The sequence below is a fragment of the Nycticebus coucang genome, chromosome 8 (assembly GCF_027406575.1).
Source record: "Nycticebus coucang isolate mNycCou1 chromosome 8, mNycCou1.pri, whole genome shotgun sequence".
Taxonomy (NCBI): domain Eukaryota; kingdom Metazoa; phylum Chordata; class Mammalia; order Primates; family Lorisidae; genus Nycticebus; species Nycticebus coucang.
The window spans coordinates 120995212-121009444 of record NC_069787.1 but is presented as its reverse complement, the minus strand read 5'-3'; the positions used below and the strand labels follow the sequence as shown (position 1 = coordinate 121009444).

General features: G+C 43.4%; 1 protein-coding gene across 1 annotated transcript in view; it reads right to left on the bottom strand.

The window, feature by feature from the left end:
- ARHGEF26 (Rho guanine nucleotide exchange factor 26) overlaps nt 1-14233 on the bottom strand; it is a 128183-nt gene that overhangs the window by 56037 nt on the left and 57913 nt on the right. Inside the window, exons 7-8 of the mRNA XM_053599313.1 lie at nt 3031-3183; nt 493-622 (exon numbers count right to left, since the gene is read on the bottom strand). Of these exons, the coding sequence (XP_053455288.1) occupies nt 493-622; nt 3031-3183 (283 nt within the window). The remainder of the gene's footprint in view (nt 1-492; nt 623-3030; nt 3184-14233) is intronic.

Here is a 14233-nt window from a genome sequence, read left to right as displayed (position 1 = left end):
GAAGGACACTGGGCTTTTCTCACCCACTTTGCACAATGCATAATACAGGCAGGGTCATGACCCTTGTCATGCTGAAAAGAGTCCCATTCCTGGGTGAAAGGGAAGTGCCAGAGCACCCAGGAATATTGCAAATGAAGGATTTTAGTGATTAACCTGAGGAAATTTAGGCCCAGACAGATTAAGTGCATTGGCCAAGGTCACATGCCCAGTGACTCAGCCAGAAATGGAATCCAGACTCCTCGACATTAAGGAGTCACTATTCTTCCTATTTCAAAAAAGCATTGAATAAATTGGTGACATAATCTGATTTCTTCAGCATGACCACAGAATTCTAAATGAAAGATAATTTCTAGCGATATCAGACACAGGTGAAACTTTCCTTCTCACATAATTGGGGAAAGGTATATGCATTAATTTAAATGGAATAAGAATAATTTTCTTGATCAGATTTATAGCAGCACAAATATGCCCAGAGCAGAAAGCATGCCTTACATCCATCAGCAAGGGCAGCCGGGTCACCCTCTGCATGGGGAGAATGAGAAAAGAGATCATGGGTAAATTCCTGCAGTCTTCATGGGACTCAATCCTTGACAATACTTCCTTAAAGGATGGGTTGGTGGCTCTGAGAGAAAAACAAAGAAAAAAGAAACTTCAAAATATTTCCTCCTCTAGGTAAGAAGCATGTAAAAAATGTATTATAAATACTGTGGAAAAAAAATCATGTATTAGTGATGCTTAAATATATGAAAAGCAAACACATAATTACATAATATGTAATCAATAAATATGAATGCCTTACTGCCCTTTATGTTCAAGGTTGAATACAGGATATAAGTCTTGCATAAACATACTAATACAATAAAAATGTGTAAGCTTAGAAATTTATAGAAGCAGAAAGTCAGCAAATGAACAGGCTATTGTATCACAATAGTGAAGATATCATTTGCAAATTAATACACAGAACTTGTATCACATCACCTAAAAACACATCCCATTAATAACATTGCAAACAATAGTTTTAAACCATTCCTCTGGCCATAGACAATGATCTTAGAAATTATCAGGTAGACTGGATTTATTACTGGGAGGTGTCTGGCCTTTTTCAAAAGTCTTCTAAGACATAAAACCTTTTGACCACATCAGCCAGAATATTTCCCTTCCTCGCCTACAGACATAGGAAAAGCATTAATACTGCCCCATAGTTTTTAATGGAACTAGCAGGATACTCCAAGATACTTTATCTCATGTGGAACTACCTACATACTCAGAATAGCAAATTAAAAGAAATTACACAGAAATGTTTTATTTTTATTTTCTCAAATTGAGAAGTTTTAACTTCCCTTTCCCTGATAGCTTTGAAAAGATTTTCAAGAAATCAAAAAGAAAAGAAAAGAAAAAAAAAGAAAGAAAAAATCAAACTCTGAACTGGTTGTATCTCTAAATCACTCAGGTCCCAGGTCCTCTCCCCTACCTCCGAACAGTTCTGATTAAATAGTCTGGGGCGCATGCTGGGTACTGTCTATCTGCTCATTTTCAAAGATTCCCAGGCGTTTCTAACACGCAGCTGAAATTGAAGGTCACTGCCTTAACCTTAAATTCACATCAGCTTCAGCAAAGCCTCTGAAAACACAATTAACTAATTTCCATGTGAAAGCTGACAGTATGGTATCATTAAGCTAATTTAGACAAAACTTTTGTTTTAAGAGTCATCTAATATATAGCAGTACCTATTCACAGCTTTAGATGCCGAAGAACAAAGTGAAAACCAAAGTTAGCTCTAATCCAATGCTCTGTTTTCAAACGGGAGACTGCATTCTTTAACAGTTATATGGCAACCTCTCTCCCTTTATCAGGGTTCCCAGCAGAGTGAGGGTGGGGGGCATCCAGGGAAGTGAAGGGTGTGATTTTGCCCCCAGGGAACCTGTCTGCAGACATTTTTGGCATCTAACAGACAGAGGCCAGGGCTGCTGTCAAACATCCTGCCAGGCGCAGGACAGCTCACCACAAAGATTCATCCAGCTCCAATGTCAATAGTGTGAACAAACCCTGCTTTGTACTAAAAACCTCATTTGAGGTTGGCAGCTGTGGGTTTTCCACTCTGTCCATATGAGAACTTCATGAGGATATGGAGGAGACGGGGGGTGGGGGGGGTATAATCATCACCAACTTGGGGGCTTTGTCTATTTCTCCAAGCAACTGTGAGGTCATCACCACCCCCCACCCCTCCATAGGGATCTCACACATTGCATAAAAGCTGACCAAAGATCCATGCTACGATCATACATGCCACACTCATGGGGGGCTGTGAGCATGATAACAGCCAGCGAGCCCCTGAAACTGGGTTGACAGCAATGCTCAACTGTGATACAAAACAGCTACTTCTGACCAACGGGGGCCCTGAAAACAAACATAGATATTACTGAAAAATCACATCTACCTAAAAAAGGACAAAAAGAAAAGGTGTGGAGAGCAATTCTTCATTGCTTGACTCTTTTTTGTTGCATAATTTAAACCTTCAAGAACTTTTTTGTCTATTGTTTTTCTTCAGACCTTCCCTCTTCTCATCCCTAACTGGGGTGGGGGTGGGGGGAATCAGCAATTTTTATGAACTTATTACAGACGCCATTTGAATGGAGGAAGATAAGAATAGCAGAGAAAACCCTGAATCCTACCTCCATCTATCCAAGAAGCCGCTCTAGGCTGCAGGCAAACCACCTAATTGCCAGTGAATGGCTTAGAAAACTGGAGGGGTGGGAGGGATGATCACTCCCTGTCTTGCAGCAATTAAAAAAAAAAAAAAAACAGGACAACAATCACAAACTATTAATTCACTAAAGGGGAAATTCTCTACACACTAGATTTTTCTACTCAGACACCCTAAAAGTAAGACTTATAGACATTTCTCCCCTAGAAATGAGCTCATCAGGAGACATTTCTAAATATGATTTAAAAGGTGAACTAATTTCGGTCACAGTGTCCTAATTAAAACTAGGCTAGACCACCAAAACTGTAGCTTTCAACTTCACTTACAACAATTTTTGCAGCGTTCGTTGCTGGTACACTTCATTTGTGCAGTATTTCACGTATGGGTCAAATGTGGATGCTGTGTGTTTTTCCACAATGTCACTTATATCATCTATAAAGATATTATTCTGATGTCTTGCTTCCAGCTCTATGAAGAATCTGAAAAAAAAAAAAACACAAAGAAAATAAAGCATTTACAGTTCTTTCATAGATCTTCATAGAAAACAGGTGATCCTCATGTAATACTTGGCAGGGGTCTGAGTTCGATCACCATGGACCAATAATTGAATCAGTCTCGTGCCTAACATAATGAAACCTCCACGAAAAGCTCTAACTGGTGGGGGGGGGGCATATACCTGAAGGTGTGGGAGCAGAGTGGCCCGGAGATGGTGTGGGAGCTCTGCAGTGTCAGCCACCCCCCTCACAACATCTCTTACATTTGGCCGTTCCTGAGTTGTACCCTTTATAATAAACCAGAAGTGGTAAGTAAAATGCCTTCCTGAATTGTGTGAGCTGTTCTAGCAAATCACAGAGTTTTGCAGGAACCCTCGACTTTGTAACCAAGTAGGAGAGAAATGCGGGTAGACGTGGGTAACCTGCAGATACGATCCTTGCAAGATCCTTGCAAATGGTATCCAAAGTGAGGGCCGTCTTCGGGACCGAGGCCTCAAACCTGTGCAGCCTGACACTAACTCTGGGTTGTTAGAGTTGGAACTGAATTCCACTACGGGACACCCCGTGGGTGTCTGGAGAGTTGGAGAATTGACTGGCATGAGAATAAAACCCCACAGAAGGGTGGTGTGTGAAAACAGTTCAGGAGGCACACCCCAACCGCAGAGGGCAGGGAGATGGTGCAGCACACAGGCGGAAACGTGAGTTGGGAGCTGGGTCATGGGCGGTGAGGATGACGCGAAGGAGCACAGGAAACAGCATGGGCACAGGCATGAGCTCGCTAGGGCCTGGGCTGGCTCCCGAGCTGAGCCGCGGGCTCCAGGAGGAACACAGGTAGGAAAGGGCGCTGCAGAGCAGGTCTGGGCCAGACCACACAGGCTTCGCTGTCCAGTGAGGAGCCCAGGTTTCATCTGCAGACAGAGCCCCGGGGCTGCTCGAGCCAGTACATCACTCAGGGAGACAGAAAATCGGGGAGGAGGAAGGAGGGATTACAACGAGGGACAGACAGACAGCGAGCAGGCCAGGCAGAGGCTAATCTGGGCGAGAGCTGGTACAACCTTGTAGTGAGAGGTGAGAAAGAGAGGACACAGGTTGAAGGAACGAGGTGGAGGTAAAATTAATAGATTCGAGACATCCATGAGATGGGGCGTCCAGGTAGATGCTGGGGTTCTGTGCAATAAGGTCTGTCATTAAGCCATGGATGTCGACAGATTAAGGAGGAAGAAAACCACTGAATTTGGTCTTAGAAATGTCTACGGAGGAAACAGACAAGGTGAAAATTTAGAAGAACTGGAATTCTAGCAAGTGTATAGTCAGGAGTATCTTTGTTAGCTGGTTTTCATATGAATGTGAGATATTTAACTCCAATTGTTGTTTTTTTTAATGGACAGAGTTTCACTTTACCACCCTCGGTAGAGTGCCCTGGTGTCACAGCTCACAGCAACCTCCAGCTCTTGGGCTTAGGCAATTCTCCTGTCTCAGCCCGCTGCAACGCCCAGCTATTTTTTTTGTTGCAGTTTGTCTGGGGCCAGGTTCAAACCCTCCACCCTCGGTATATGGAGCCGGCACCCTGCCCACTGAGCCACAGGCACTGCCCTCCGATTGTTTTTTAATGTAAAATTTTAGAAAACTTAAAAAGGAAGAAACCATGCACAAGGCCATTATCACATAATTCATATAAATAAATATCTTCAGGGAAACACACATAGCTCTTAGGTTTTCTTGTCTTTAACTCACTGTTAACAGTACGAAAGAATGTTGTTGTATAACCAAAAACAACACTCGGTTGGCTTTTCCCAATGAAAAGGAAAATTGCATTAATCAAGTGGAAGGTTTGCCAAAGTACAATATTAAAAACAAGGTACTAATAAAATATCCATTTATATCACTTTAATATAATAGAAACCAAACCACCCATCTTTTACTCTTTCGTTAGCACAACTAAGACTAATGTAAAGTTTTCTATGTTGAAGATGTTTTGGTTATTTTGGCAAATGTGCAATACTTTACTAAGTGAGCTGAGCTACAAAAAGACTCAGAAAGTATTTTTTTAAATGAGGTATAATTTCAGGAACCGAGAATGCTGGTGACTCAAAAGCAAAAGTAAAAACATTCTGGCTTCCTGGATGAAACTTGAATGAAGTAATCTGGTTGATTGAGGACAACTTTTTAATGGAAATAGGTACTACAGTTTAATGAATTTTTTGTTTCTAGAACAACGCTTTCATTATTTCCTCTTTGTAATATTACCAAGACTGGTCATGCTTTATAACCAATCACATTAGCCAGTGTTTACTTTTTTTCCTTACCAAATTTCCAACCTCATCATTAATGTCTAGAATTTGACAAACGTGTGGTCCAGAAAAAGCTGCCTGGAAACATTCCCTCCTAACCAGAAACACAAGTTACTCTTAGCCAGAAACACAAGTTAGCCCTGTTTGTTAACTCATCAGCACAATTACACCCCATCCTTGAAAAGAGTGCTTTAAATAACTGCCGTCTCCCCAGGTGAGCTCCTGAGCCAGAGAAGGGTCAGACTACCGAGGACTTAAGCCAGTGTTCAAAGAGGTTCAACTATAAGCCCATGTTTGGAGCCTGCTCGTGGTCTTCTTAACCTGCCCTCTCACGTTCCCTAGAACTGCAGATATTGTACACATATATCCTTCAGGCTTTTTGTGGATGTTTTATCAAGGAATGCTCTTGAATGGGGCACTACAGTTTTGAGGAAAAAACATAATCAGCGGTGAAGCGGTGCTGCTATGGCACTCAGTGCATGAACTTTCTTTAGGCTCATTTTTGCCCTGGGTAGCAGGCAGAAAAGATCTACAAATGTGCTGTATTAATGTCGCCCACACCACATTGACAGCCTTCTCAAGAATCAACTGGAAATGTAGTTAGCATGTCATCGAGAGCATTCCAGATAGCTCTTAGAAAGCCTGTCCAGCGAAGCTCACCAATCTAGAGAGGAGACTGGGACTTTTTGAATATAGATAGTAAAAATCTGTTTTAATCGACCAACAAAATCTCCCTGTGCCTAGCACAGGGTGACAGGTGCTGATGGATGTCAGGGAACAAAATAACACTGGCTAAGTAGGCCTACCATTCACCAGGCCAGGCCTAGGGCTATATGCACCCCTTCCACTGTCTTATTTCATTAAATCTCCAAACCATTATACTCATTTTGTAGACAAGAACACCAAGGAAGGCTAAGAGAGCAGAAGTCATAACTCCAAGCAACCGAGCCTCAGTCTGAGCCCAGAGTTGTGAATGTGCTAGAACCGCCGCCCATGCTGCCCCTGCTCTCAGGTGAGCTGACCATGCCTACCTGGTTGCCTACCTGGTTACCAGTGGTCAACCCTCAACCAAGACATCCAGCAAGAAGAGTAACAGCTGGAACTGAAAAGAAAAATGTAGCTTTCCAGGAAGATCAATGTTGAATGGTCTCAGCAAGTAAAGTATGCAAAGCAACACAGTGAAGGTCTCCGTGGGAGATTTATGCCTCAGTAAGATGCGTAGACAACAGAACAGCGCACAAAGCTCATCGGGTACAGCCTCCAGGAAAGCCCGTGAGGAGGGTCCCACCCGGCAGTGAGCGCTGGCCCCATGACGCAGCATGACCAAGGACTGGTGTACGGCCCCCTGCGGAATTCTCCGAGGTCGTCCGTTCTGGCTCTCCTGGTACTCTACCCCCTCCCCGCGCCCAGGGCAGCCCCACTCCACCTTCAAGGCTCAGGGTAAAATTCCTCTCGTCCAAAGGGAACACTTGTACACTGCTGGTGGGACTGCAAACTAATACAGCCTCTCTGGAAAGAGGTATGGAGAATCCTCAAAGGCCTAAAAGTAGACCTTCCATCTGATTCAGAAATCCTATTGCTAGGTATCTACCCAGAAGAAAAAAAATCATTTTAACATAAGAACATCTGCACTAGAATATTTATTGCAGCTCAATTCACAATAGCCAGGATGTAGAATCAACCCAAGTGCCCATCAACTCATGAATGGGTTAATAAACTGCGGTATATGTACACTATGGAATACTATTCAGCTATAAAAAGACGGAGACTTTACATCTTTCATATTTACCTGGATGGAGTTGAAGAACATTCTCCTTAGTAAAGTATCACAAGAATGGAAAAGCAAGTATCCAATGTGCTCAATACTAAGTAGAAGTCAGTACATGAAGAACAACACCCCCACACGAGAGGAAAACACAAACGCAGGCGGGGGAAGGAGGATTGGTGAGTTCTCATCTACCAGGCACAATGTTGCGGTGTATGGCCCACCTGCTGGGTGAAGGGCTCAACTACAACATGGACTTTACCTAATAAACACAATGTAACCTAATCATTTACACCCTCATATATAATCTGCAATTTAAAAAATAAATGTACTCCGGGAAGCTTTCCCCACCTCTTCTAGGATGGGTGAAGTGACTGTTTTAGTCTTACAACACCCACACTTTCTCTTCAGTACACCTACTATGATCACAATTATGTAATGAATTGGTTTTTGTTTAGCAAGATCTGGAGGTCAGGACGGTGTGTGCGTGTTCACCACCATCTACCCAGGACCTGGCCTTAGTACCTGGAACAAGGAGACAGTCAAATATTTAATAAGTGAATACATGTGTGTGCTTTTAAACGGAAAATTACAAAAGTGAAACATGTTCAAAGAATTTTGTTCTATTATTTTACCAATAATGAAATATCCACAAATTGGTGAGTCTCACTCTCCTACCCTGCTTTTCTGACTGGTCTATCAAGTCGACATATAGGAACTGACCACAGCTGAGTTCCCAGCATTGTGCCAGGACAGTGAAGGCCACCAAGGAAGGCATAAACTCGCAGCAGAACCTTTACAATCCCGTCAAGTAGGATCACTAAAATGAGACCCAGTCCAGCCTGAGTTTCTTCAGTGCCAGCTGCACTTTCTGAAAAACCTGCCAGACCAGCCCCCTCCCTGGGTCGATGTAGGAAAGATGCCAGCCAGGCTAAGCTGGGTGCTCGGCTCTCTGGAAACACAGAAAAAAAGGGGCTCTGCTTATACTCAGCACTGTCCTGTGCCCTTCTCAGAATGGCATCCTTTCAAGGTACTTTTTCTTCATTAATATCCATGTCCCTAAAGCAAACTCGTCATTCCTGAACGTCTCTCTCACTTGAATGAGCCGTCCATCAACCGAAGCGGCTGCAGGATCCTGCCAGAGAGGATCCTGTTCCCTTAGGCTGGAGGCTGGTAACATACCGGGCAGGTTTCACATGTCTAAGCTGCTGTTATATAATAAAACATCTTCACTAAACAAAGAACTATTCCAGATAAGTGGCAGCAAACTATGTGCTGCTGGAAAACGCTTTCCTAACAGAGCACCAAAGGAACATTCTGAACTCCACCAAAGGAATTTATTGTCTGCTGCGGAAGAGTGAGATTTGGGGCTTATATTAGGTTCCTTTGGGGGTCATGCTGACACTGAAGGTCTGCATCAATTTCTCTGAACACAGTGGATCTGAGATAGTAAACAGATGGCAGGGTACCTCCGCCAACCCAGGGCAGGCATCATTAACGGACTGATTGTTGCACTTTGCCCACACGCAGAATTTGCATTTCAGGAAGGCATTATCAATCCATCCAAATCAAGGATGAACAAGACCAAGCTCATCTATGACTCCCTCACCAGACTAACACAGGAAATGTACCAATTGGGTAGAACACAGGGTTGCTGCTCCTGAACCAGAAACCCTGCCTACATCCTGATCTCCTAAAGGCCTCCAGAGGTTTCTGCCTCAGCAGAGCACATGTCTTCTCTCATTCTATTTTAGCTTCTGCTTCTAAAAATTTTCTCTCTGGATTGATAATAAGGGGACCAGAGTTGAAATTATAAGAGGTTTGGAATATGAGGGATGAAAAAGAGTTCTACATAAAAAATGTTCTGGTAGCTCTTATTCCCATTCTGATAGCTACTGTTTGATCCTGAAAATCGTCAGGATGTTTTTTGTTAAGTAACTCTTATCATCCTGTTAAGACCTTTAAGATCAGCCTGGACAGATGACAGAAGACTCTAAGGTATAAGGCCTAAGCTAGTGGTATGTGCGGGACTTTGAATCAAAGGGTTTTCTTACCCTTAATACCACACAACACACAGGCCCCTTCATTTCAAGGCCCTTGGCAAATCCCAGAGAAGGAGGGTGAACTTGGGGACCCAGGAAGGGAGGCGCAAACCAGGGCCACCAACCAAGTGCCCCTCAAGATGCTTCTGCATCAGTTAAGGCTCCAAACTACTTAGTCCTTCCTCTCACCGATAATGTGTTTCCTGAAAGAAACATAAACAGGACCATTCAAACATAGGAAAATAGGATTAAAAAGACCTTGAACTTTTAATACCATTAGACTGAATCTTTGCTCAAAAATGGGAATTTAAAGTGTTTATCATCTGAACCTGCTTCACAGAAATCAAGTGGAGAAAAGGGAGCCTGTTCCCATGGTAACATTTTGCATACTCGATTTTTCTCTTCCAGTGCTACTCTCATGCATTCACCTAGATTTTAATTTCTCCCAGAAGTGAGGATAACTATTCCTTAGAAATGAGTATAGCAAATGACAGAAAACATGTGTCGGCATTACAATTAAAACATCTTTAGAAGAGATGAGCGTCTGTGTACGCTTGTCCCTGAGATGCTCTGGGTTATTATGGATGGTTTATAGCTTATAATTATGTTTTTTCATGTGGACACAATTATTAATTTCCACTAGCCCTCAATTTTATACATGACTGTAAAGATGGAGACCAAGGATGCCTGTTAACCACTGGATCTCCAGGGCCTATCAAAGTACTCAGCTGCTATAGTAAATGAATCTGTATCAGATACCTATTTCTCCTCCTTGCCCCACCATTAAATTACTTTCTTCCAAGGAAAGGAATAGCGAACAAGACAAAGCAAGTATCTACTAAACATGACTTAATAACCACATTAAATTATGAGGGTCCCGTCATGGGGGGTGGGCTGGATGTCAGCTTTCTTCAGCAGTCGGACTTGGGTTTTGGCAAAGATCCCAAGTGGAGTTTATATTCCTTACACAGCATTGTCCATGCTGGGCTTGTAGCCTCAGGAAGAGTTATGCTAATCCATTCCCTGGCAAAAATTCTTTGTAAAGTCAAACCTTAGGAAAGGTTGATGACATCTAAGGAACTGTTTCCTTTTGGAGTTTTTTTGTTCTTGTTTTTGATTTTTTTTTTTTTTTGAGACAGAGTCTCACTATGTTGCCCTTAATAGAGTGCTGTGATGTCACAGCTCACAGCAACCTCCAATTCTTGGGCTTTAGTGATTCTCTTGCCTCAGCCTCTCACGTAGCTGGGACTACAGGTGCCCACCACAATGCCCGGCTATTTTTTGATTACAGTTGTTGCTGTTCAGCTGGCCTGGGCTGGGCTCTAACCTGTCAACCTCGGTGCATGTTGTTGGCACAGTAACCACTGTGCTACGGATGCCAAGCCATCCTTTTGGTATCTAATAGCCACATAACCAACGCTGTGACCCATTCACCAGGGCTGCCCAGAGGGTGCTGCTGGGTCCAACCCTCACTCACAGCGACTCTTCTGGAGTGGTGAGGGGAGTTCGCCCTCTTTGTGATTGTTTTCTATTTCCCACGTAAACAGCCTCCCTGTGTACGCATCTTTTATTGTAAGTTTCCTTGAGCCTTTTAGGGATGCCGTTGGGGTATAAATTATAAATTATAAACAAACTGGGAAAATGTGGATTCTTAGTTTCTGCTTGGAAGCAGCACCAAGAATGAATTTACAGAATATTGGAATGAAGTCAAATAAAACAGAAAAGCCTGTGCACACCAAAGCCCCCTTTCCTACTGTGGATTGGTTGCTCTGGGATAAACATCAGTACAGGAAAGAACACATTTCTCTCCGGGCACTATTTCCAGTTCCTTTTTAGGCAGCACCCACAATATTTCAAATCAGAATCAACAGGTAAAAATAACATTTAAAAAGAAAGAAATGTTTTCTGTGGCTCTCATCAGCATCAGTAAGAAAAAAAAAAAGAAAGAAAAGGGAACCAGGACACAGAATTTTGAAAGAATCCAGCAGCCAGTTTCCTAAGCCAGAAGAGCCTAAGAAAAATGATGCAAAAGGAAAACAGAATTTTAAGTCTGCTCTGACATTTCTCCCTCCTCCTCCAGCTTAGGGAGCATCTGGCTCCAATTTGCCCCTTTTCACACAACTCTCTCCTTCAGTCAAGGACTTTCAAAAGACTTCTTTTTAAATGTCATTAGCGCTGGTTAGCAAAGCACCAGAAGAATAGGATCTACAAAGTAAACAAGTTCTTGTCCTGGTTTTAAATGGATTTGGGGATAAGGACAAATTTCTATTCATTCATTCATTAAAACAAAAACAATGAGTAGAGCAGATGGAGTCAACCTTCAGTCCCGCTGTAGACAGTAACTACCAGAAAGACCAATGGCCACTGAGAGAAGGAAATACAACAGGAAGAAGAGAAAAGATCCATCAACCAGTGGCAGGGGAGCATGAGGCTACGAAAGAGAGAAAGTGTGATTGTTACGCCTCCAAACCACCTTCCCAGCACCACGGACCTGGCTTTCCCACTTTCTCTCTTTACCAGCCTATGCTTTCCTTTTCCTTCTGCAGAGAAATGAGATCACTCGTCTCATGAGTAAACACTTCCAGATAAAGTCCATTTCACAGTTTACCGCACTGGGCATACTATCCCAAAACCAATCACGTCCCATGCACATCACATCTTTGAGAAATTTAAGCAAGACACTGGTTATAAGTGCAAGCGCTGGAGCCAGACTACGTGGATTAACTGGCCACATACCCTTAGGCAACTTAACAACCCCAGGCCTCTAAATCTTCATTTGCAAAGTGGGAATAATAGCGGTAGGACCTCATGAGGTTCTTGGGATGACTAAATGATCTAAGGTTTGGTACGTGCCCATCAACACTAATTATCATTTAAAGTTCAATAAAAATGCTTTCTTCTCCTATGAATTCACACACTTTAAAGGTTCTCATTTTCCTGTCCACTCCTTTCAAGGACAGAAGACCAGCTTTGTATTTCCATCAATTAAGTCTAGGTGGGCAGGTACCATGGAAGCCTACCATGCATCAGAGCCACACAGGGGCACAATTTCTGATCAACTTCTAAAAATTTAATAGGTATTTATCAATGACAAAATGAGCAGAGAATCTAGCTCCGACTTTTTAGGTCCCATGTACAGTTACACATAGAAGAGTAGAGAACCGGGGAAAAATAACTATATTTAGCAACTGAGGAGGGGTGGAACATTTCTTTACGTATAAACACTGTTCTTGGCCTTGGCCTCCTAATCATTGTGAGAAAGAACTCTGGTCACAATTTAGAGGCCCTAAGTCAGGTAAGGCACAGACTCACCTGGCAAAAATACAAAACAGTGCCATGATTATCTGTCCAACTACCAGGGCAGGCTGAATAATGGCCTCCAAAGACGACCACAGCCAGTGAATACGTGATATTGTAAGGTAAAAGTGACATTACCCAGGTGATTAAGGATACTGAGACGGGAAAATGATCCAGGATTATCCAGCTGGGCCCAAAGTAATCACAAAGATCTTCATAAGAGGGAGGCAGAAGGATGAGAGTCAAAGAGAGACGTAAGGACAGGAGCAGAAATCACAGAAAAGATGCCGTGCACCTGGCTTTGCCTGGCTGTGAAGACTGGAGGACGGTCATAGCCAGGAAACGCAAATGACCTCTAAAATCTGAAAAAGGCAAGGAGGGATCCAGATTCTCCCTGGAACCTCCAGAAAAGGGAGGAGACAGATCCTCCCCAGAACCTCGAGACAAGGGAGGAGACAGATCCTCCCCAGAACCTCCAGACGAGGGAGGAGGCAGATTCTTCCCTGAACCTCCAGACGAGGGAGGAGGCAGATTCTCCCCAGAATGTCCAGATGGGGGAGGAGACAGATTCTCCCCAGAACCTCGAGACAAGGGAGGAGGCAGATTCTCCCCAGAACCTCCAGACGAGGGAGGAGGCAGATTCTCCCCAGAACCTCCAGACAAGGGAGGAGGCAGATTCTCCCCTGAACCTCCAGACAAGGGAGGAGACAGATTCTCCCCAGAACCTCCAGACAGAAGCAGCTCTGGGGACACCTTGACTTTCACTAGTAAAACTGATTTCAGGCTTCTTACCTTCAGAATGGTAAGAGAATAAATCTAAGTTGCTGTAAAGCAGTAAGTCTGTGGCAATTTGTTGTAGCTGCATTAAGAAACTAATATATCCTCTTCATCTGTTTTAGAAACTCTCTCATATGTAGTCTTATTCCTTCCCCAATTCCCAACAGGCAGCATTTGCATACAGGTCCTTAATTTTATAGCTTCTTCTGTCCCAGGACTGGAGGTTGCAGACCCAGCTCTCAGTCCTGCTTATTCATTGACTTTTTACTGGGCACCTACTACCTACCTGGCTCTATCCTAGGCACGCAAAACACACACAGCCCAGGGCTATTCCAGTGAAAGTCTAGTCCCCAGGAAGGCTAGCCCTCCCTTACTGCCTTTGGCCCTGCTGCATAAACAAGTGTGAAATACTAATGACCAACAGTGGAAGAAGCTTCCCTTTCAGGTCCTCTGAACCACACTCTAATACAAGAACCACATTAGGTAACTGCGGGGAGGGAAGAAGGCTGGGAGGAAGGAGGCCTGGAGGGAGATGAGGAGCTGTGTGAGCCAAGATGGGACTTTCAGGCTGTGCCCAGGGATAGCCGTGGCAGCCTTCTGAGTGTGTTCATGGTCTCGGAGCAACCCCCAAACTCTCTGCAGTTGCACACCAGGTTTGTTGTGTCAGCACAATCATATAGGCATCTTTTTTTTTTAAGGTAGAAAAACTAGGGCTTTTAAAATATTCTCAAAGGGGTCCATGAGACAAATTTATGAACTCCTGGCTTGGTCTAAGGAAACATCCCTCACTGAAGGACACACAAATACTGGAAAATTCCTGGAAGATGAAATGATAAATGTAGCCTGGGCCTAGACTATATGGA